The sequence below is a fragment of the Lates calcarifer genome, linkage group LG10, assembly GCF_001640805.2.
Source record: "Lates calcarifer isolate ASB-BC8 linkage group LG10, TLL_Latcal_v3, whole genome shotgun sequence".
Classification (NCBI taxonomy): Eukaryota; Metazoa; Chordata; class Actinopteri; family Centropomidae; genus Lates; species Lates calcarifer.
In genome coordinates this window covers 22,688,337-22,709,034 of record NC_066842.1, presented here as the reverse complement: position 1 = coordinate 22,709,034, position 20,698 = coordinate 22,688,337, and the positions used below count along the sequence as shown (strand labels likewise).

The following is a 20,698-nucleotide window of genomic DNA, read 5'->3' as shown; positions in this document are numbered from 1 at the left end:
GCCGTATGCTGTCTGATCGTCTGAAAATGTAATCCAGCTGAAAATGTCTATTCATTCACTCTTCTATAGCTATCATTATTCTGACAACACACTTTGTAACATAAAAGTTTGGTGGCCTATTTTTTTTTCTATGCACAGTGTTTTTCAGCTATTCTCTGCTGTCACAGGAAGGGTAATTTTAGGGGTTCTTCAGTTCACAAAGAAAATCTTTCACTGATATAGAAAATCACATGAAAATAGTAATAGTAATAGTAAGACCTCCAAAATAAAAGTAAGTCAGTATATTGAACAGATTCTCAGTTTTGAAGGTGAAAATATCAGCATTTAAGGTTCACTGATGCCATCCCTAAATTATTAATATGGTTCAAAATCTAACAGATTTTAATGAGACCTAGAAGAGAAGCTACTTCATTCTGTTCATTAATTTAAATGTTGCTTTAAAAACAAATAGAACTATACTCAAGATGAAGGGGGACACAGCCGAAGTAAAAGGAAAAAATCGGCCTACCAGCATCTTTGAAGCGCACTAATTAACACATCATATCTCCGAAACATAAAAATGAGTTGTACTAGGGGTTACAGGCTAAACTTTTTCTTGGTCAATAGTTGAGCCAGGCTAGCTGTTTTTCTTAAATATATGAAACATATTCATATATTCTACATTTTTATTGACACTTTTTTTTTTTTTTTTACCAAGGTCTGACCAGTGCTCTTATAACTACATCATCTTATTGTGCCTGCTTTTTCTGCAATGATTTAACAGACACCTGAAAATTTGTGCCAGCAGCTGGTTATCTTGATGAAGCAACTCTTACGATTAGAAGTGGATGCACTAGGTCACTTTTTTGCCAAGTTTCTTCAAATTTAGTTAAACTTTGCACTACATTTGGATGGAAAACTTTGCTTGGTTTACTGACTGATCCTTAACTTAAGCTTCTCAGTTTCCTGTCTTGTGTCAAGCTGCTCACAGTACCAGGCCTGACTATCTTGGGTCATGAATAAAAAAATATTGTACTGCTAAAAATTCTGATATTGTTTCATTGTTTTTGTTCAGGGTGCTTTACCCACACATATTTGAATAGTGTATTCATTTACACCCCTACAATATAGATATTTATATATATATATATATAATTAAATTAGTTGTAATGTAATTTTTACAACTGCTCCTACCTCAAGGGATTTTGATTTCAGTGTGACTAATCCCCTCTGTCTACTGGTGGTTGCTTGACTCTAGGATGTCCACACACATTATATTTTGCTTGCAGATGAGTCGGTAAAGAATAGATAAATTTATACAACATCACTGTCATCTCTGATTTTTACTTTGCTCAATTTCAAGCTTCAATTAACTTCCAGCTATTTTCACACTGTTAAAAAAAAGTAAAGAAAGAAAGAAACAAACATGTAAATGGAGTTTTAATTCTTGTCTTAACAGGTAAAAATCTGACTTGACTGTCTTTATCCATCTGGTAGAACATGTCCTTTGTGCCACAGTCACTGTAAACAAGTCAGTCGCTGGGCAGTGTAATGGGTTATATTGGAGGGCTTCAAGGTCACAAGTGATAACTGAACAATCCTTTAGTGAGAGATGTTTCAATCATTTCTGCTAAAATGCAGCTCACTCGACCAAGTGAAACTGTTCTACTTAAACCTGGGAAATTTCTTAGAGGTATATTCAATTATCATCAAGGGTCAAAGGCTAAAGGCCATTCTTAAATAGGAATCAGGGTTGGAGATGCAGGTCTGTTCACACATGGATAGGTATTCTCTCACACCTGATCAAACATTAAGTCTCTCTCTTTGTTATTCTTATTTTCTTTATGTGATTTTCCTCCCATGTCCTCCCTTGCCCGCAGGACAGTAGATTGTGTATAGATATTCTTAGCTCTTTCTGCTGTAGTGGTCTGCTCTCCTAAAGACAGCTGAGTCTGCTGGGGCTCCATTAGCCTTAACATGTTCAGTACTGGACAAGACGCAGGCAATGCAGAGGAACGGCGAGACAAAGCGGGAGGGGGAGGAAAGGGAGGAACGGGGTGATAGATCTAAAGATGGAGGAAACGAGGAGGGAGGATGAAAAAAGCTGCTACAAAGAGGAATGAGTGCGGAAAAATACACTTTGCAATATTTTGGACGTAAGGCCTTTCTTTAATTGCATCCTCTGTCTCGCTCTCCATCAACTCTCCCTTCATCCCTTCCTCTCCATCACTTAGTGTTAATTAACTCCTCATGCCACCCCTTCTTCATCTCCTCATTAACCCCCTGCTTCTTTCATTTCCTCCTCCTGCTCCATTTTTTTTTCCTTTCTCCTGTCCTCTGCAGACCTTCAACTTCAATAGGCTGGTTTTGCCCAATTTGGCCAGTGTAACATTTCAGACTTACAAATCCTCCACATGCTGACAACTTTGTTAAAAAAAAAAAAAGTTAGTATGAGGACAAGAACACTGGCTTTGTGCTCTTTGCAGCTGATAGAGGCATTCTCACAATCTAAAGGATAGCAAGAAGTAAAAATACAAGTAGAAATCAACAGTGCAGCAGAGTTCAGAGTCCATCAGTCATGTAATAGGTAACTCAGCTCAGATTGAAGTGGCTTGTGTAAACCTTTAAGAGTCACAAGCCAAAAAGGACAGAAAAACGGCTTTTTAATTCCCAGAAACAGCTGGCAGCTCGTTGAGGACTATTTTCATCTGCAGGTTAATACATAGTTGATGCATTTGTGAGTATTTACAGCAGCAGGACACTGTGAATGCGATTGACTCAAAATAAACCACAGTACCCATGTTCATTGTAATGTTGTGTGTCTCACTGAAGTGTTTTTAATAATTTTGGATGGCAGTGGAGCTCTGTGGCACAGAGGAGTAAGATGTATCACACTTTGAATACACAGCGGATACGTGTCAGTCAGATCATTTCATTGTTGGTTTGGATCTTTTCATGGGATTTTGCTGATAATAAGAAAAATACTGAATGTTGCCAACTTTATCCTTAAAGACTTAAGCTTTGATTAAGGTTGGGGTTAGGCATGTAGTGGTTATGGTCAGGGTAAGCCTCCAGGGAATCAGTGTAAGTCAGTGTTATATATTCTTGACCAAAACACATTTGTCTGCGTGTATGTCAGTATTCCTTACCTTATTCTCCAGTCGACCGATTAATTCAGCCAGGCGGTTGATCTGAGCCTCCAGACCCTCTTTTCTCACCTCCACAGCACCTGCAACACACAAACACAGTCTAAATACACTGACTCAATGAGCATGAATACACTTAGTTGAATCACTTGTATATCAGTTGTGAGTTGATCCAATGCAGTTGGATTATATTTATTGAAATTAATGTGTTTGAAAACTGAAATCAAATTTCCCCAGCCTAACCTCAGATTTTAATGTCACTTTCTCTCTCCTTCTAAACAGCTCATCCATGAATATCAGTCACTGAGCAGGTACTGCAAGTACCCTAAAACTTTCTTTGCATCCCTCCTCTTATCTCTCTCTTTTCATTTCCATTGTTTCATCATGAATATTTCATGTGAAGTGGGTAAAGTTCTGAAGAGGCTGATAAAGAGGCAATTATACCTGTTTATCGGAAGGAACTCAGTAAAGACAGTAAAGAAAGGAAAGGACTGGACAGATGGGAACCCAGCTCCTTTGAGGCGCTCTGTTTAATTGGCTCTCGTTCCAGTGTGATTTTTGGATACCCAGCCACACAGGGCTCTTCCTAATTAGCTTTGGTCTTAAAGTAATAACTCACTTTGTTACAACATGTTTACTTTTTAGTAAGAAAGACTTCCAGTAGATTAGGGGAGCAAGCCAATGAAATAATATGACCTCACCTTATGTACGTTAAATAGATGATAGATAGAGATTTCATCAGAACAGAGTAAAGCCCCTTATGCAACATTTTCAATTGGTAATATACAGATTTGTGCTACCTATAGCATATTAAACATGAACAAAGCATGTTATCATCAGTTGATTGTAAGGCAGTAGAATGATCAATTATCATTAACTCATAGTGCTGCAGATGTTTTCAAAATGAAGATGTTTTCCACAAAACCTGATCATTCTTGTCATCAATAAGATGCTGCTACACATCTCCTTGTATGATCTTATGACTTATTCTTATTACTGTACAAGGTACCCAATGACATTTTTGTTCCATAGGGTACCTAGAACTACTAGAGCTATGGAGCAATGCAGTACTGTGCAAAAGTTTTAGGCACTTTAGATGTTTTTGTACTCTTACCCTTCATCAGTACCATGAGGGAGGTGTCTGATCAGTCCCAGATTGATTCTGTAGCAGGACAACGAGTCCAAACACACAGTCAGCATCATGAAGAACTATCCTCAGAGACCAGAAGAATAAGGAGTCCCGCAACAGATGGCCTGACCCCACAGAGCCCTGATTATTATGGAGTCAGTCTGGGATTACATGAAGAGACAGCAGACACTGAAACAGGCTGAATCTGCAGAGGAACTGAGGCAACTTCTCCAAGAAGCTGGAACAAACTACCTAAGTACAGGTGTACTGAGGAGAACTGGAGCTGTTTTAAAGGCAATGGGGAGGGGGTCATATGAAATACTGATCTGATTTAGTTTTTTTTTCTGCACTTGATGATAATTGATGAATAAAAATTTATCCTCATTTCACCTTTAGTGCCTAAAACTTTTGCACAGTACTGTATATTTACCAGTGGGCATTTTGATTAAACTGTACAATGGTGCATGTGCAAGCGCCCGAGCTCTTCACCAGTGTAATACAAATTCATGCTTTTGGCTTCACACTGGACTGCTGAACAACATCTGGTGGCAATAACGTGCAGAGAAATGTAGCAATGCACCAGTAACAGACTGCTAAAAGGCAAACACTGATGTAAACAATCAATGATTTAAAAACAATGTTAGACTTCAAAGACACACACAGCATGTTTTGGTGAGAAACGGTGAATGTGAACTTAACTTTTGTTTGTTTACAAGAAAACTCCAGGGTACCCTTAATGTGTTTACTGTGTATTGATCAAATGCTTCACATGATGCCTTAAACTATTCATTAACTACGATGGTGAAATGTGCAGTGCACAACTGGAAAGTTCCGCTTGTTCCTCACTGTCTATGTTGATGATGATTGCTTATTTGTGTGTGTTGGTATGACTTAAAAAATCGAGAGGTTACTGAGAACGTATTGTTTCCCTCCCATTCATCTCAATTTAGAAGAATGCCTCCCTCTTCACTCTCTTGCCTTTCTGTTTCTCTTCCCTCCCCCCATCCTTCCTTTTCCCCTGCCTTTCTGTCCGTTTCCTCCCCCCTCTCCCTCCACTCTCTCCTGAGCTGCTGTTCTTTTCATCCCCTGATGGGGCCCTCACAGCTAATTGGAGAGCTGACTGCCCACTCTTCATTAAAAGCTTTAACAGCCAGTCAATTAGGAGCTCCCTCCCTCCACCCCCCCAGCACACATACACACACATTCACACTCATCAACTAAACTATAGTCTGTAACCATGGAGAGACAGTTGGAGATAAAAGCCCACTGGTCATTTAGATGGACTTCGAAAATAAGCATCCTGGTCAATTATAGTGTGTGAAGAATTACAGCCTTGGAGTGTAGCAGCAGTGTGAGTGGATGGGGGTCTCTATTGACTTTCTCCTCAATTAAGCCTGATTTGAATTATTCACATTCACCTAATTTAACTTTCTATTCTGTGTCAGCTACTATTTAAATGTGTTGACATGAATCATGAAAAAAGGTCCACTGTTGTTACACTGTTGCTAAGTACTTCACTTCCGATTTTAAGAAATAAAAATAAATATATTTGGAACGTACTGTTCCTCAGGATCCGTGATGTTAAATCAGAATTCAGATGCACAGCAAACAAACTTTTTGGTCCTGACTGAACACACTAGAAATTATGACCATATGCATTACATAATTTACTGAAACTATAAGTTCATTGCAAACTGTATGGCTTGTCTGACTTTCATATCAGATAGAGTTTGTATCCTTAATGTTGCCTTTTTTTTTTAAATCTGTAACTTTCTGTCATTTTAACAAGGCCATAAACACATTTTTTTTTAATCTTAGGAGCATTGCCAAAGTTCTTCTGCAAGCTTTTATTACAAGTCACAAAGTTAAGTGAAATTGTGCTTTCTTTAAGTTATCTAAGAAAAATCTATGAGAAACTCACAGTCCTGAATCAACTGTAACTGCAGCCTGGATCTTGAAGGAATTCACATTACTCCACAGTGTGGGACACTGATTAAGCTATTTGTGTATTTCAGAATTGATTTTAAAATCCTCTTACTTGTTTATAAAGCCCTACATAATCTCACGTCTTATGTATGATAAGTCATTTTATGCTCCAGCCACTGCATTTCCTATTATTTCCCACCCAAGAAGGGTTGAATCAAGGGCAACTGGACATGGTTGTACATGTGACCAGGACATGACCTGGATGACTGAGAATTTCCACAGACATATTGTTAAAGAAATTTAGTGAGACTGCTTTCTGTTTTATGCCTGTTAACTATGGTTACCCTTCCTCGTGATCTTAGAACTTGCTTGGTGTGACCACTATCAGGGGTACTGCAGAATTGCCTAATATCAATGTTCAGTCTGGAAATGGGTTTTTGAGCTTGGATGGTCCAAAAGGTGTTTTGCAAACATTGTGTCTTGGTACTAAACAGTTTTTGTTGGTTTCTGCATTGTGCTGCCCACAGATTACTTGTCAGTCAAATAGTGTGGGTGATGATGTATTGATCCATCTGACAGTTTTTATTACACTTATGTAAGATCATCTCTTTTTCTACAGTAAATTTTAGTTTTATTACATGCTTATGATGCCATAATAATCAATGGTGTCCACTACTAATACTAGGACAGTACAAAGGAGGAAGGATGATCAGTTTATCATTCATGCCATTAGGTAAAATAATGTGATATTTATTCTCATATGAATTACAACCTAATGTTTATCTTATTATTTCAGACATTTTTCTGTGCACATGGTGACACCAATTTCTTTTACACAGTCACATACTATTTGGCACAGCTGGGCATAAACACACAAATGTACACAATACACATTTGTGGTTGACTATGATGTCTGCTATATTAGATAGATGTGAGTGTGGCAAAAACAAATCCTTTTACAAATTTTTACAAATGTGTTTATAAATATTATAACTGTCTCTTGTGTCTGTTAGTGTAACCTATTCTATTATTCCTGCCAGGAAGCAGAAACTAGCACAAAGTGGCAGAAACTGTTTGTATGAAGTGTTGGACTGACTCTTTGCTAAAGCACTCCCTTCAACAGTAATTGCCCTATCATATCTTTGAAACCCTGACTACGTACGACAGGCCTGTCAAGCTTTGGATGTCTTTACATGTTAAAGCACTGTGAATGGTGATGTAGTAAGAAAGACGCTCATTTTAAGAATACGATGTCATTTCCAAGAAAAAAGAGCAAAAGTGTTTGCTTGTTTGCTCATTTATGAGTACACTGTAAAAAACAGATGTTTTCAAACATTTTTAACTGCAATTTTATTTAAAATGTAGGTTGTTTTACAGTTATTTTTCTGTTGTGTCAAATAAATATTTAGTAAAATCACTATTCTACTGTATTTTAAGACGTCTTTCATGGCACCAGCATTGCCAGATTTTCACTGTTATTTTTACTTTTTCTACGATGTAGAGCATCCACTGTCCAGCATTTCCTTACTGTGTGGAAGCCAGTCTTGCATGTGATCAAAGTTTAGCCATGCTAGTGTCTCTCTTCTGATCTCTAGCAGATAATACTCCAGCAACCCCAGCCAAATTTACCCAAGGTTGCATTCATTAAATGTGAAACATACTGTTCAAAAATGTAATATGACAAATATATGTGAAAATATCTTCGTAGCCAAGCATTTTCTTTCTCATACTTCTGAAGCTAATAGTAGCTTCATGAGTTTGGCTTTTCCACAGCTAGGACATACATATTCCTACAGTATATAAATGTAAATGAACAGATGCATGCACTCTTTGCCCTGTGCATGCAAGTGTTTGGAAAAGCACTCAACAATAACCTGCAGTGCATTTACAATTAAAACTCTTCAGTAAAGTGACAGATGCACTTAGAGTACTGAAGCGTTGCACACAACAACAATACTGCACCAGCCCCTTGACTTAAAGGTGGTGGTGGATATTTTTAGTTCTCTTATAACTCCCCCCACCCCCCACTTTTCCTCACTCTTTGTTTCCTTCCCCACTCATCTCCCACTCACCGCTTTGTCTTTTCTGCTCTTTTCTCTTTCCCTCCCCTCTCTGCTTTTCTATAGAGACTGTATGACCAATTCACAGAGAAAATACACCACATACTCCTCTCTATATGCTATCATGACATGAAAAGGGGAGAATAAACCTCAAAGTGACTTCATATGTGTGTATGTGGCCATAGGTGAAGGAGACCAATAAGGGTAGAAGAGAATGAAGAAATGAATGTAGGAGTAATTTATACATATTGGAGGAGGGAGAAGGTTGGGCCGCACGACAGGGAGAAGAGGAGAGAAAATAGAGAGGATTTGGGGGTCATTAATCAATCGACTTGTCCTGACTCAAGATAAAGCACAGCTGACATGAAGGTCCTTAGCTGTCAGAGCTGCTTTACAGCCTACAGTATCGAAGAGAAGGGGGAGGTAGGGGAGAAGGCAAAAAAAAAAGGAAGGCATGACAATAAAGGAGAAAGACTGTGAGTTTGACAGAGAGTACTTGAGGCTGCTTTTACATCTTTGCCTTGTTTTGGAATCCAAGTCAAAGTGAACAGGGAAAAGAAATACCTGTTCCAATACTCAAACCTTGAGGCTCAGACTAAAGATAAAGTGAGTGAGCTTTAGGGCACCAGTGGGTAAGCAGTGACTAGGCTTTAGAAATACCAAGTAGATTTGGTGGCTGGGAAATGAGAGGACATTTTGCAAAATGAAACTTTATCCCGCTTTCACATTTTAGTAAAGCTGTATATAAATAATAATAAATCATTTGTAGCGTGTGATAATATAGTTATAAGCAAATACCAACAATTAATACTCCTATGACTGATTAATAAAATAACAGGAATGAAAAAAGCAAAAATACATTTTCATGGCATGTCTTTAAACATAAGCCTACACTGCAGTGAGTTGAGCAGTTGGTTCAATATAAATGAATATCTTCTACAGAGGCTGAACAATGACTGGAAACACTTCAGTTCAAATTCCCACTCCTGCTGGGAAATGTTGTAATCTAGCAGTGCTCCTTCAGCTACAGCTACTGTACAGCAGTTTAAATGGCTGCCATATGAAAATGTTTAGTGAAATGAGGCCTAAAACTAATTTCATGTGGAATTTTACTACACAACAAAAGAATAGTATCATTTGGATGAAGTTAAAACTTTTCCACCTCCTGTATGTCACCGTCTGTCTCATGCTGAGTGGGTGCTGCTGCAGCCTGAAGCAAGGCACTGAACTTCCCAGTGACCAGAGGTGTTGCAGAGAGTGCCTATCAAGGGTTTAACCACACCACAGGAAGTGACCAGTTCGAAACAAGACAATGGTCTAAAATGAATCAAACATGTAAACCTCACTCAAACTATTACTTTAAATTCTCTGTTAAATTAACACCATCAGTATTTTCAAGCCTGTGTCTGTAGTATGCATCTCATTGGCTCATTTTCTGACATGCTGCAAGCTTAAACATATCCTGGGATACACTCCCCCGATAGATGACAGATGTTTGGTCTCTGAAAGAGGAAGAACTGTCAGTCTGAGCTGGCGTCTTTCAACAAGTCATCCAACAAGAATTGATTTTTCTTCTGTGCAGCACTAGAGCTGAAGCACTTGAAGAAACTTTTTCAGCTGCTCAAGATCAGACCAGTGCATATCACTGACACAAAACCTTTGAATGCCATCTGTGTATAACGTGTCATTCTTTCTGCACTTTGATGCCTGAGAACAAAAAAAAAAAAAAAAAGACAGAGCGAAAGAACATGACATACTGATGTGATGCAAACAAGCTGCAATAATTATTTTTGTGAAGCCTACACAGCAAAAAGAGTATAAAATGAAATGTATATTACTAACAATAATTTCTTCATAGTAAAATAGTCTTGAAGGTTTATTTTCACTGCTTAGCACAACCAGTGTGCTACATCCCCATCCTCAATGTTTGTATTGAGGAAGATATCACACTTGTATCCAGCATCTATTACTGTGTAACACTGTGAGAAGAGAGTATGACACTTAAGTTCTCATGTCAGTGTCATGCACTTCTGAAAATTCTGCATGTACTGAAAATGTTTTTCTGTCAGATGACAGAGAATTCATTTCATAAATTTTATAAAGCCACAGAATTATATATAATATGTATTTTGAACAGAGCTTTGAATGTTCACTTGAGCCAAAATGAACCAAAATGTTTTTGCTTACTCTTGCTTACTTGACTCTTACTTAATTGGATAATCCATTGGTTTACCAAACAAGCTTTCTAATCATAATAAATTACTTTTTTACTTTTTTACTTAACTTAAGATGATTTATCTCAAAGGACATAGCACAGAGGTGATTATGGTAGATTTTTTAATGCACTTTTATGTTTTTGCATTTGGAAGATAATTTTAATACTGATGCTAAAATCATGTATGTTTAGACTAACTGTGTCAGTGTATACAGTCATATGAAGTATGCACTGGAGTCTATTTCATACCCAGCAGCACTTTGGTTTTATTGGACCAGTATGTCAGTGGCCTGGGTCATCTCTAGTCCATACTGTCTTTTTCAACACACCTGTATCTGCATCAGGGTCAAAGGCCACATACCCTGGGGTGAGTCATTAAAGGAAATACAGCTCAACTAATAAGGAAATATCTCTTATCATGTTATTGTCAAAGGACAGGTAGATCAATAATTTAACAGGGAAAAACTCAACCACCATAAGGGCTCTAATTCCTAGTGTCATGATGTAAATGCAATATTGTCCAGTTCAAAAACACCAGACAGTATCACTTCTCTTATTTTACTGTTGCTTAAAGAAATAGTTGGACATTTAAGGAAATATGCCTTCATGCTTTCTTGCCGAGAGTAAAATAATAAATAAAAAAAAGATCCCACTCTAATATCTGTACAGCAAATATAAAGCTAAAGCTAGCAGCCAGTTAGCTTAGCTTAGCATAAAGACAGGAACCAGTGAAACAGCTAGCTTGGTTCTACCGGCACCTTGAAAGCTCAGTAATTAACATGTCTAATCCCATTTGTTTAATCCAACCCTGTCTCCTACAAATTATAATATATAAAACTAATTTGCAGCAAATAATAAATATGTTTTGTAGAAAACATATTTCTGTAAATGAAATGAGGGAATGTTGTTAATTTACGTATTTAGCAAGTCGCATATGTTGATACTGAACATATTAGTCTGTTTTCCCCAAAATATACAATTTTGCAGACAAGACTGACTTCTGCTGACTACAGCATTTTTTAATGTTATGTTCAGGCACTCACAGTACTTGGTTAATGTTAGGACAAGGCTGTGGTCTAGTTTAACACAAAAAAAATGGTCAGACATAACATGCTTATTTACATTTAACCAAAATCACAATTTTTCCATAACCTTAACCAAGTGCTGTGAGTTGTCTAAACCCTAACCACAAAGAGGTCTGTGAATGTGAACCCTAGTCTCTGGTGTGACAACACACCTGCATCCACCCCAACCACCTGCTGACAACAAAAGAATAGCTTTAAATAAATTCCTTAAAAAAAAGATAACATTACCTTCTTTTCCCCTTGGTTGATATTCTCAGTTCCAGTGTATTTCTACCAGTGTGAAAGGGCAGTGAAGATCACTCTTATCTCTTGTCATGGCACAGTGTGTATCCCTAACCCATCTATGAGGATGTACTTTTAAAGACATAGGATGAAGAGTAAACTGTTCTTTGGCAGCATGCTGTCAGAATCACAAGGCTGTGTGAGAATAAAGAGTCATCACTGCTATGCACCATACAGTCTGACAGAAATGTCAAACTCTCTACATCTCTGTGTGTTTATGCCATCCCAATGAAACACATAGTTTTATGGAAACCATGGAAACTATTAGCACCAGTCTTCTCACTTGAGTGCATCTGTGAGGCCATAAATCACAAAATCCTGTCAAGGTAACCAACTTTAAAGCTTAATTTGTCTTTTTATATTCATGTCTGTGCTAAAACGAGTCAAGGCCACTTACTAACCTTGGTATTTATGAAATGAATGTTGTAACAGTGAGTCTACTTGTGACCTGTTGTAAGACATGCTGGGGCTTCCTGTGTCACAGAGTAAATGCAGGATGAGAATCCCATTTTGAACTTTGTTAAACAAAACACAGAAGATCAATCTCTGCTCTGTGATTACTCACTGAATCAATAATGGCTTTGACAACAACTCTATTGTATGTGCCAGGTTATTCCACAGCACTCAGTCAGATGTGACCACAGAGAAGCACATTTACACCGGACCTTTATAGGAGGACATTTTAAATATTGATTTCTTGCTTTGGTTACCAAAAGGGTATACTTGTGTTCTGTTGGTATTACACTGCACTTTGCTGAACTGCTATCATTTTTATGTTAACAAATGACTACCACATTAGATTTGAGGCATCACTATCACTGGGGTAAAAATGGGTCAGACTTGGTAGAAAATATGGTGGATTACTTCACAGCACAAAAGATTCTTTTTTAAAAAAAACATTGCATTTTTTTTGCTATGCATACCATACAGATTTGTGCATTAAACATTTACAAAAAGAAAAAAAGTTTCATTAGATACTGTGATATGAATTTCACTATTATCTACATTATACTAAACATTAAACATTGAAGATCTAAACTTGAACTGTCTTTTATGTACAAATAGCATAACATGTTACATAAAATAAAGTAAATGTTGCATGGAATGGTGTTTGACCTCATACTAATAGCAGGAAGGGCAGAGACAGAAATAGAAAACAGAAAGTATTGCCAGTAACAGTATTAGCAGTAATAATGAATGCACTGCATATTGATTATTGCTGAGTGATTCAGTCCAATTATTTCTTTTAACAGATCAATACAGTTGAATTCCCATGAGGGAAAAAATAGGCAGTAATGATGTTATGAGAAGGATTACGAGAATTTGTTTCTTCCATTGAAAAGCTCACTGTTCCATACCTCTAACATCTCAAACACTGAGGCATCCATGAATGCACCAATGAGATTTGGTACCAGACACCTAGTGCTATCAGCTGTTAGCACTGAAGAATACTGCAACCATAAAATGTTGCCTGTGTTGTCTCTGCAAGTTGATATTCAAAGAGCAATAATATACATGGACCGATGACATGACTGGGTAGGAAATCATTCCAAATGCTCATGCTATGCTCAAGAAAATACAGTAAAGTTGTTAATGGGTCACACTAATTATATGGTCTATTAAATTATTGAGTCCATCTTGTGCTATTTGCTTTCATGTTTTACTGTTATCTTACCAGGACATCAAAATTAGTTTTAAAATGACCTGTGAAATGTTACAGGGCAAGGAACCCTGTGGAGTTTGTGACCATGGCGATAGGTATTAACAAGATGGTTCCCATTTAATTTGTATCGTGGATGTGCAAGAGAACAAACATGCACGCATGTGAGCATGTGGACGGCATCCTGCCAACTAATTTCACACTATGCTGCTAATCGACAATTAGTGCCAAGAAACTCAGTAGTGTACCAACAGAGGCAGTGAAGAGGAGGAACGCTAGATAGCAAAAATGGATGTAACCTAGCAGGTTCACACAACTTTGTTTGTGTACAGGAAAACTCGACAGAGCAATAGGTAATGCTTATTATTTGGGACACACGGCTTCTGAAATGCTCTGTGTTGCACAGTATACAGTTGTTTCCACCATCTGTTGGCCACACAGATGCATTATCAATCACCTCAATGATGTTGATCACAGTGTGTCAGTATTTTTAGTCTGACCTTAAGTTGTCAAGGATTAGCCTTCCACATTTCTAACCCTGCTACTCAGGGTCAAAATGACTGATAGACCCTGACACAACAAAACTGAACATGTTTAACTGACACTTGTCAATAACAACATTTTTGCAGAGTGATTGGTAAAAGTTTGCTCTGCCCTTTAAGGCTTTCCTCCCTTCTGAGCATCTTTTTTTGCTCGACTCTTCATCTGTGAAGTTTGTGTTGTGATAAAGTGATTCCATATCTCAACAACCTTAGAAGTGTCATTTCTTCAGTGAGCAATTTGTTCAAGTGGGTGCAAAGTGTCAACGCGAACGTGCACTGCAGTGTTAACTACCAGCTGGTGAAGGAAGAGAGAGAAGGAGGGTGGGGGGGCACATCCTCAAAGACAATCGCAAGGTTCAATCACTTTGTGTGACTTTAAGCTACTGTAACTTGGTAACACAAACACACACACACACACACACACACACACACACACACACACACACACACACACTTTATCCATAAAAACAGCACAACATAGAAGATTTTAAGTGTTAAATGCTGACTAGACACACACTTTGATTTTAACACCTACTTTTAACCAACTCCCTATCCCTTTCTTTCCTCAACCATCCCTACATTTTCTTCTCTCTTTTCACTGCTTTCTTCCTCCCTCTCTCATTCCCCCCACTTTTTTCTCCAACCCATTTGTCTGTGCTGTCCTGCCTGAAAAAAGTTGGTTGCATCAGACTTCTGTAGGTGGCTGATGACAATGGAGAATACATTATATATAAAAGAGACTGTGTGTGTATATGTGTGTGTATGCACGCGCGTGCATGTGTGTGTGTGTGTATTGATGTACAGTGGATGAAAAAGTCAGACTTTGATTTCTTCTCACCCAGAATGATGTGGCCTCACTAAAGGTTGGGGATATGACGCTAATGATACAAGCGCATGACAGATGGCCTCCAACCATGAAATCAGAAGAGGTGCTGGAGTGTGTGTGTGTGTGTGTGTGTGTGTGTGTGTGTGTGTGTGTGTGTGTGTGTGTCACCTGAAGCAGTGTTGATGGTCCTGACAGCCTCCCTGGCGCTGACTCTGTTGTTAGGGGGGTAGTCAGGGACAGTGTTTTCATAGCGCTTCTCTGACATTCGTGGACTCACCTTGGCAGGTAGATGCCTGAAAAAACAGAGAGAGAGAAGGTTAGGGAATAGGAGAGTTAGATAAAGAGAAATGAGTTATGGGAGAAATGAAAGAAAGCAATAAGGAAAGCGGAGACAGAGCAGTAAAAGAATTTGGACAAAGAATTGGTGGAAGAAAGGTTCCACAGGGGATGGAAAAGAGGAATGAGAGAGAGATCGAGGGTGAGGGCAATGAATATTGGATAAAGGAGATGAAAACCTGTTTGTGTGTGTGTATGTGGGTGTCTGTGCATGTGAGTGACAGATATTTTAACCAGAGAAGATTTGTGCTTGAAACACTGCCTGGTTTCCATTACGACCGCTGACAATTTCAGTTTTACACATAATGCCATGATACATGTGCGCAGTCATGAACACACACATGCACACACACTTCCAATTTCACACCATCTGACACAGCGACACCTTCGCAGGCTCACCCTGATTGGCTGTGCTGTTCGTCAATTGCATCCACGGCACTCTCCACAGAGTTCAGGAGAGACTGGATCTGATTGGCTGATTCCTTCAGGAGGAAACGGGTCACAAACTGCTCCACGTTGGTTCCTCGCTCATAAACCTGGGGAAACAGAAGAAAATATGATAGTGTATGTAATTTACAAAATCTTATTTAAAACTACAAGCAAGTCATTCTGAAGTTTTGATACCAAAATGTCCACAAAAGGTTTGTAGAAGTTTATTTTGAAAAAACATTATAAAAGTAAAGTTTCTTTTCACTCCTCTGAGGAAACTTTCCAACACAAATTGTTCTGAGTTCCTTCTGTGTATCCATCTGACGGTTGAAGGGTTTTTCAAGGTGGACAGACAGCACACGGGAAGGCAAAAATAACAAGTAAATGTAGACTAGTGTCTTTTACTCTCTCTGCTGCCATCTTTTATCTGTCTTTTCCCTTATTCTCTCCTCCATCTTTTCTTCTTCTCCCCCTAAGTCATCCCTGATTCGGCTTTGGCTTGAAACTTTGTACCAGCCCAGACATAAATATAAAGTTTCCCATCTGAGCTTAAAGCCTTGGACATAAAAGTGCTGTTTTGTGGTTTTAATCTATTGTATATTGTTTCAGTTCAGATTCAGCAGGAAAAAACACAAGGCCAGACTGAAACATTATCCACCTTCTCTTATTAAACAGAGCAGCATTTTGACAAAAAAGAAGCCTAGAATTCAATAAAGTCTTCAGCTGTCGGCATCATTCACTGCTCTACAACAATACTGAGTCACATGTACAGACTGAGCATTGATCAAATTAATCCAAACATATTGATCAATTGGTAATCAACCATTTTCATAGATCTGTTTTAAATTGTTACAAGTGCTGCTATGAAACCTTGAGGGGAAATCTGTTCTATTGACTGGTACATTTGGACAGTTTGCAGTTTGTTAACCTGAACAAGACTTTCTCAGGAGGACTGGAAAGAGAGAAATGACATCCTGACGACAGCATCAAAGCAGGAGTCCCCATGCTGTGCTGTTGATGCTGTGAACACTAAACTGTCAGAGGAGTTGACCGAAGACTGGAGCTCCTGCTTTAACTCTGATGACCTTATCTGCCACACTTTAATTGAGGGAAACTTGTGTTTGTTAAAAACACCCTTGAGCAGTGATCCTAGCTTAACTCTGACTGGGCACAGCAGGCCAACCTGTGGATTTCTGCACATGTTGGTATGCTGCTTAAAAGTAATACTCTAATCAAGAGTTTAGGCAGTGTCTGTTTTTCAGCTTTTCCAACCACAAGGACAAAATTACAGGGAATGGATTAAAAAGTGTGTTTATATGCTGCAACATAAGATGCAATAATTAGCAAGTTCAGCTAACTATCTTATAATCTACCATAGATAGTGTTAGGGCAAAAGGACAAAAGTAAGCATATTGTTAACTAATTACATTAGTTTGTACAGGTTACATTTTAACTAAGCCCTGTCAACAACTACCACAGCCACTGAGAAACAGTCAGTAGTTTTACTTTTGAAAGACTTTTTTTGGATTTTTGGCCAGCATTACCTGAGATAGCATTAGGTTTGCCAAACGCATCAGGTGGAACTTGTCTTTGAGGTCTTTTCTCTTGCAACATTAAAAGTGAAATCATACTGTCTTAAAAAAAAGTATATAAGCTAACTAGACAGAAATGTCCTGTGTTTTTTCCTGTGTTGTCATACTTTAAATACTACAACTAGCTAATGTAACGTTGCACTATGACATGCAAGAACAATGCGGTTTCTCCATTTCCATGTCTTCTAATGCTGGTTCAGCTGTTGAGAATATGTTTTTGCCTGCATTGTGCAGGTTAAGATGCAGTATTTTAACATAATATCCTTGAGATCTCCTTTCCAAAGTTCTCATTTTTAAATGAGTCAGCTGGCTGGAAACATTAACAAGCAACCTAAAGACAACAGTTTTGAACAACTCATGGAACTAATGTTAGCTCAGTTTGCTACGTAGCAAAAGCTGGTAAAATCTGCCAGTGATGTCATTTAAGCTGGCAAAGTCAACAAGACATCTGGAGATTCTAATTCTGTTTTTGTCTGCTTACTGTATGACTGACATCAAGGACCCACTGTGATAAATCTGCCTTTATTATTTAAAGTGCATATGTGTAGTATGGAAAACCAATAGGCATATAAACTTGGGCTTTGTGAACCAAACTGACATTCAGGCTCTACTTTAATATTTCACATTTGACAAGTACACCAAAATACTCATACTCCAACTTTCACAGGCGGCTCAGACATGTTTAAGGCCAAATAACTGCCAGAATAACACATGAAAACCTCACTATCAAATGCATGGCCATAATTGACTACACAGGTACTCCAGAGAGTGGAGTCAGTCGGTCATGTCAGCTTTACTGTCAGAAGTCACAGTGCAGTGATTCAGGGAGACAATTAAGGTTCCTGTGCAGTCAGCCATTCTCTGCTGCACTCTAATCAAAGACAAACGATCCCATGGGACACAGACTTACACAGGCTGTACTGGCTTCCATTATTACGGTCAATGGCTTTTACACACGTACACACGTCCACACATAAACCTGCAAACACATTGACTTAGAATCATCCTCATCTGACTGGAAATGGTCTAGTCAGCTTGTTATGGTGTTCATGAACATCAATTCAGAGCATAAAAAACACATTTATCTTTAATACAACCAACAGAAGTCACTATGATTAGAGGGCTTGTGGTTCAGTTTTTATTTGCCAATTTGCCCATGAGACACTGATGATTCACTAATGACTATCATACTGAGATTGAATTACCAAAGTGGGATCCAGATCTGAATAAATATAAATGATAAATAGGAGTTCTGGCAGTTTTCTTGACAAGATTATGAGTGCATTATGAGTCCATTATAGACTCCTTAGATAAGAAAGTGCTGACAGATTCTTGACATATCATGCCATATATATGGCAAATTGAGCATGTTGATATATTTTCTGTTCAGATTTAAGTACAAACATTTATTTTAAATGTCACAACGAAACAAACAAATGAAGGTGAGAAATTCCCTTAGAAGGAATTCAAAAGGTAATGGTCCAGCTGTTTTATTAACCAGCATATTCAGAATAAAATTCAGAATAAAACCACGGCAAACTCTAGTGGGTGAGTGGGTGAGAAAGGAATATAACATGTTGGATAAAGTGATTGTTTTCTTATAGTCAGAATAAAGCTCTTAGCACAATCATTAAACAAATCACACACACCACATGCATTAGAGTCTATGTGACGGAGTGAGTGGTGCATATGTTATATTTGCAATAGTCCAGGGAATCTTTGGACTGTCTCTTGGTGAATAAACTACTCGAATGTTCCTGCCATATTCAAACTGTAGTGTGTGTGTGTGTGTGTGTGTGTTTAACTGTCTGTCTATGTAGTGAATCCTTGGATTTAATGACTTTTCAAACCTCCTTTGGCAGCAATATCTTCAAATGTGCACAACTGCACAATGTACAGGAGGAACTGTGAATCATTATTCCTTACAGAACTGCCTCAGTTTAGCCATATTCTCATGGTGTCTGGTGTGAATGGCTTGAGATCATTCCACAGCATCTCTATTGGTTTCAGGTCTGAGCTCTGACTGGGTTACTCCAAAAGGTAGATTGTTTGAAGTCATTTTGAATAGATTTACTTAGTTACCTAGTAAAGTTACTTACTACAGTTACATTGTGGAGTGTCTGTGTGCTCTTTGGAAAACATCGGGCACACAATGATGTTGCAGCAGTGGTACTGAGCATGGTGTCCTGACATGGATACAATGCTCCATGATTTGTGTATGACTCACGAGTATCCACAGTACTAAGTTGTCTCCATTTACAGACAATCTAAATGTTGTTTCCAGCCTTGTGCAGTGTTGTGTGGTCCATACTTATTCAGTATGGACCACACAATGACTTGTGTCTCAAAAAAGATTGTGTGATTTGTTCATGACTGTACCTTGGATGAAGATCTGACCATATTTTATTATGGTATGATGTATGAGTTGTAGTCACCTTATTGTGCCACTCCATGTGTACTCTATGTAGGTTTGTGTGAGTATGTTGAGACCTTTGAGTAGTAGTACATTTAATGTGCAGGTTAAATGAGGATTATAATGGAAAATAATAAGCGTACCTACTGTACTGTAATAATAATACTTGTATTAACTTGCTAGATAGTCCTGTGGGGGGACCTATATACCACCTACACACAACACTGTCTATTCAGTTTGTACCATTAAAAAAGGGATACTACCAGTTTTCTGTGTGAAAATAAAAAATAATTGTTTGACACAGAGCCTCAAGATCAAATAATAAAATAGAACCAGAGGGCTTTTTATATTAGCTGACCCTGTACTTCAGCAGTTCATCCTTCAAAATGTTCAATAAATTAACAAACCAGTCGTCACACATTAAGCCCCACATTAAGTGGAGCTAGGTCCCTTGGGCAGTTGCCCACTTTTCTCAGTTAGCAATCCAGCTTTGCTTCTGAGAATCAAGGAATCCAGCATTGGGAGAAGAGCCAAACCACAGAAGACTGAGATTAAAAAATGCTTTGGGAATTCATTTGTACCTTCTAAAATGGTAGGTGGTTAAATGGTTAAATTCTGCATTCTATTTAAAAATTCGCTCCACAGTTCAACCTGTCTTCCTCCCCCCTCACTTTTTTCCTCTTTCTCCCTCTGCTGAGTGTGTCCCATGGGCCCAGCTACAAAACCTAGGATAGAAATTCTGTGATCTATTATTCACGCAGATCACTGACCCGGGAGGAGATACAGCATCTCTCTGCTGGCCTCCTGAACACAGCCTGATGATTAGCTGCAGCGTGTATTATTGTAAGCACTTTGTGCATGTTTGTTTGTGTGTGAACATGTGTGTCTATCCGCTCAGATCTCTGCGTTTGTGAGTATGAACTCAAGGCAGGATGTGAGTGTGTCAGTGTGTGTTTATGTTGATCTGTGGTTTTATGTGATGATTGATGACAGAGCTCTCCTGAACTAATCACACCAATTCAGCTCAATATTTTTATTGTATATATTTTTCACACATCACCCAAGGCGTTTGCACACA

The 20,698-nt window shown here is 38.3% G+C and overlaps 1 protein-coding gene across 2 annotated transcripts in view; it reads right to left on the bottom strand.

The window, feature by feature from the left end:
* necab2 (N-terminal EF-hand calcium binding protein 2) overlaps positions 1 to 20,698 on the bottom strand; it is a 115,339-nt gene that overhangs the window by 35,684 nt on the left and 58,957 nt on the right. For both annotated transcript variants that reach the window (XM_018703590.2, XM_018703591.2), the window contains exons 6-8: positions 15,586 to 15,722; positions 15,019 to 15,143; positions 3,129 to 3,208 (exon numbers count right to left, since the gene is read on the bottom strand). In XM_018703590.2, the coding sequence (XP_018559106.1) occupies positions 3,129 to 3,208; positions 15,019 to 15,143; positions 15,586 to 15,722 (342 nt within the window). The remainder of the gene's footprint in view (positions 1 to 3,128; positions 3,209 to 15,018; positions 15,144 to 15,585; positions 15,723 to 20,698) is intronic.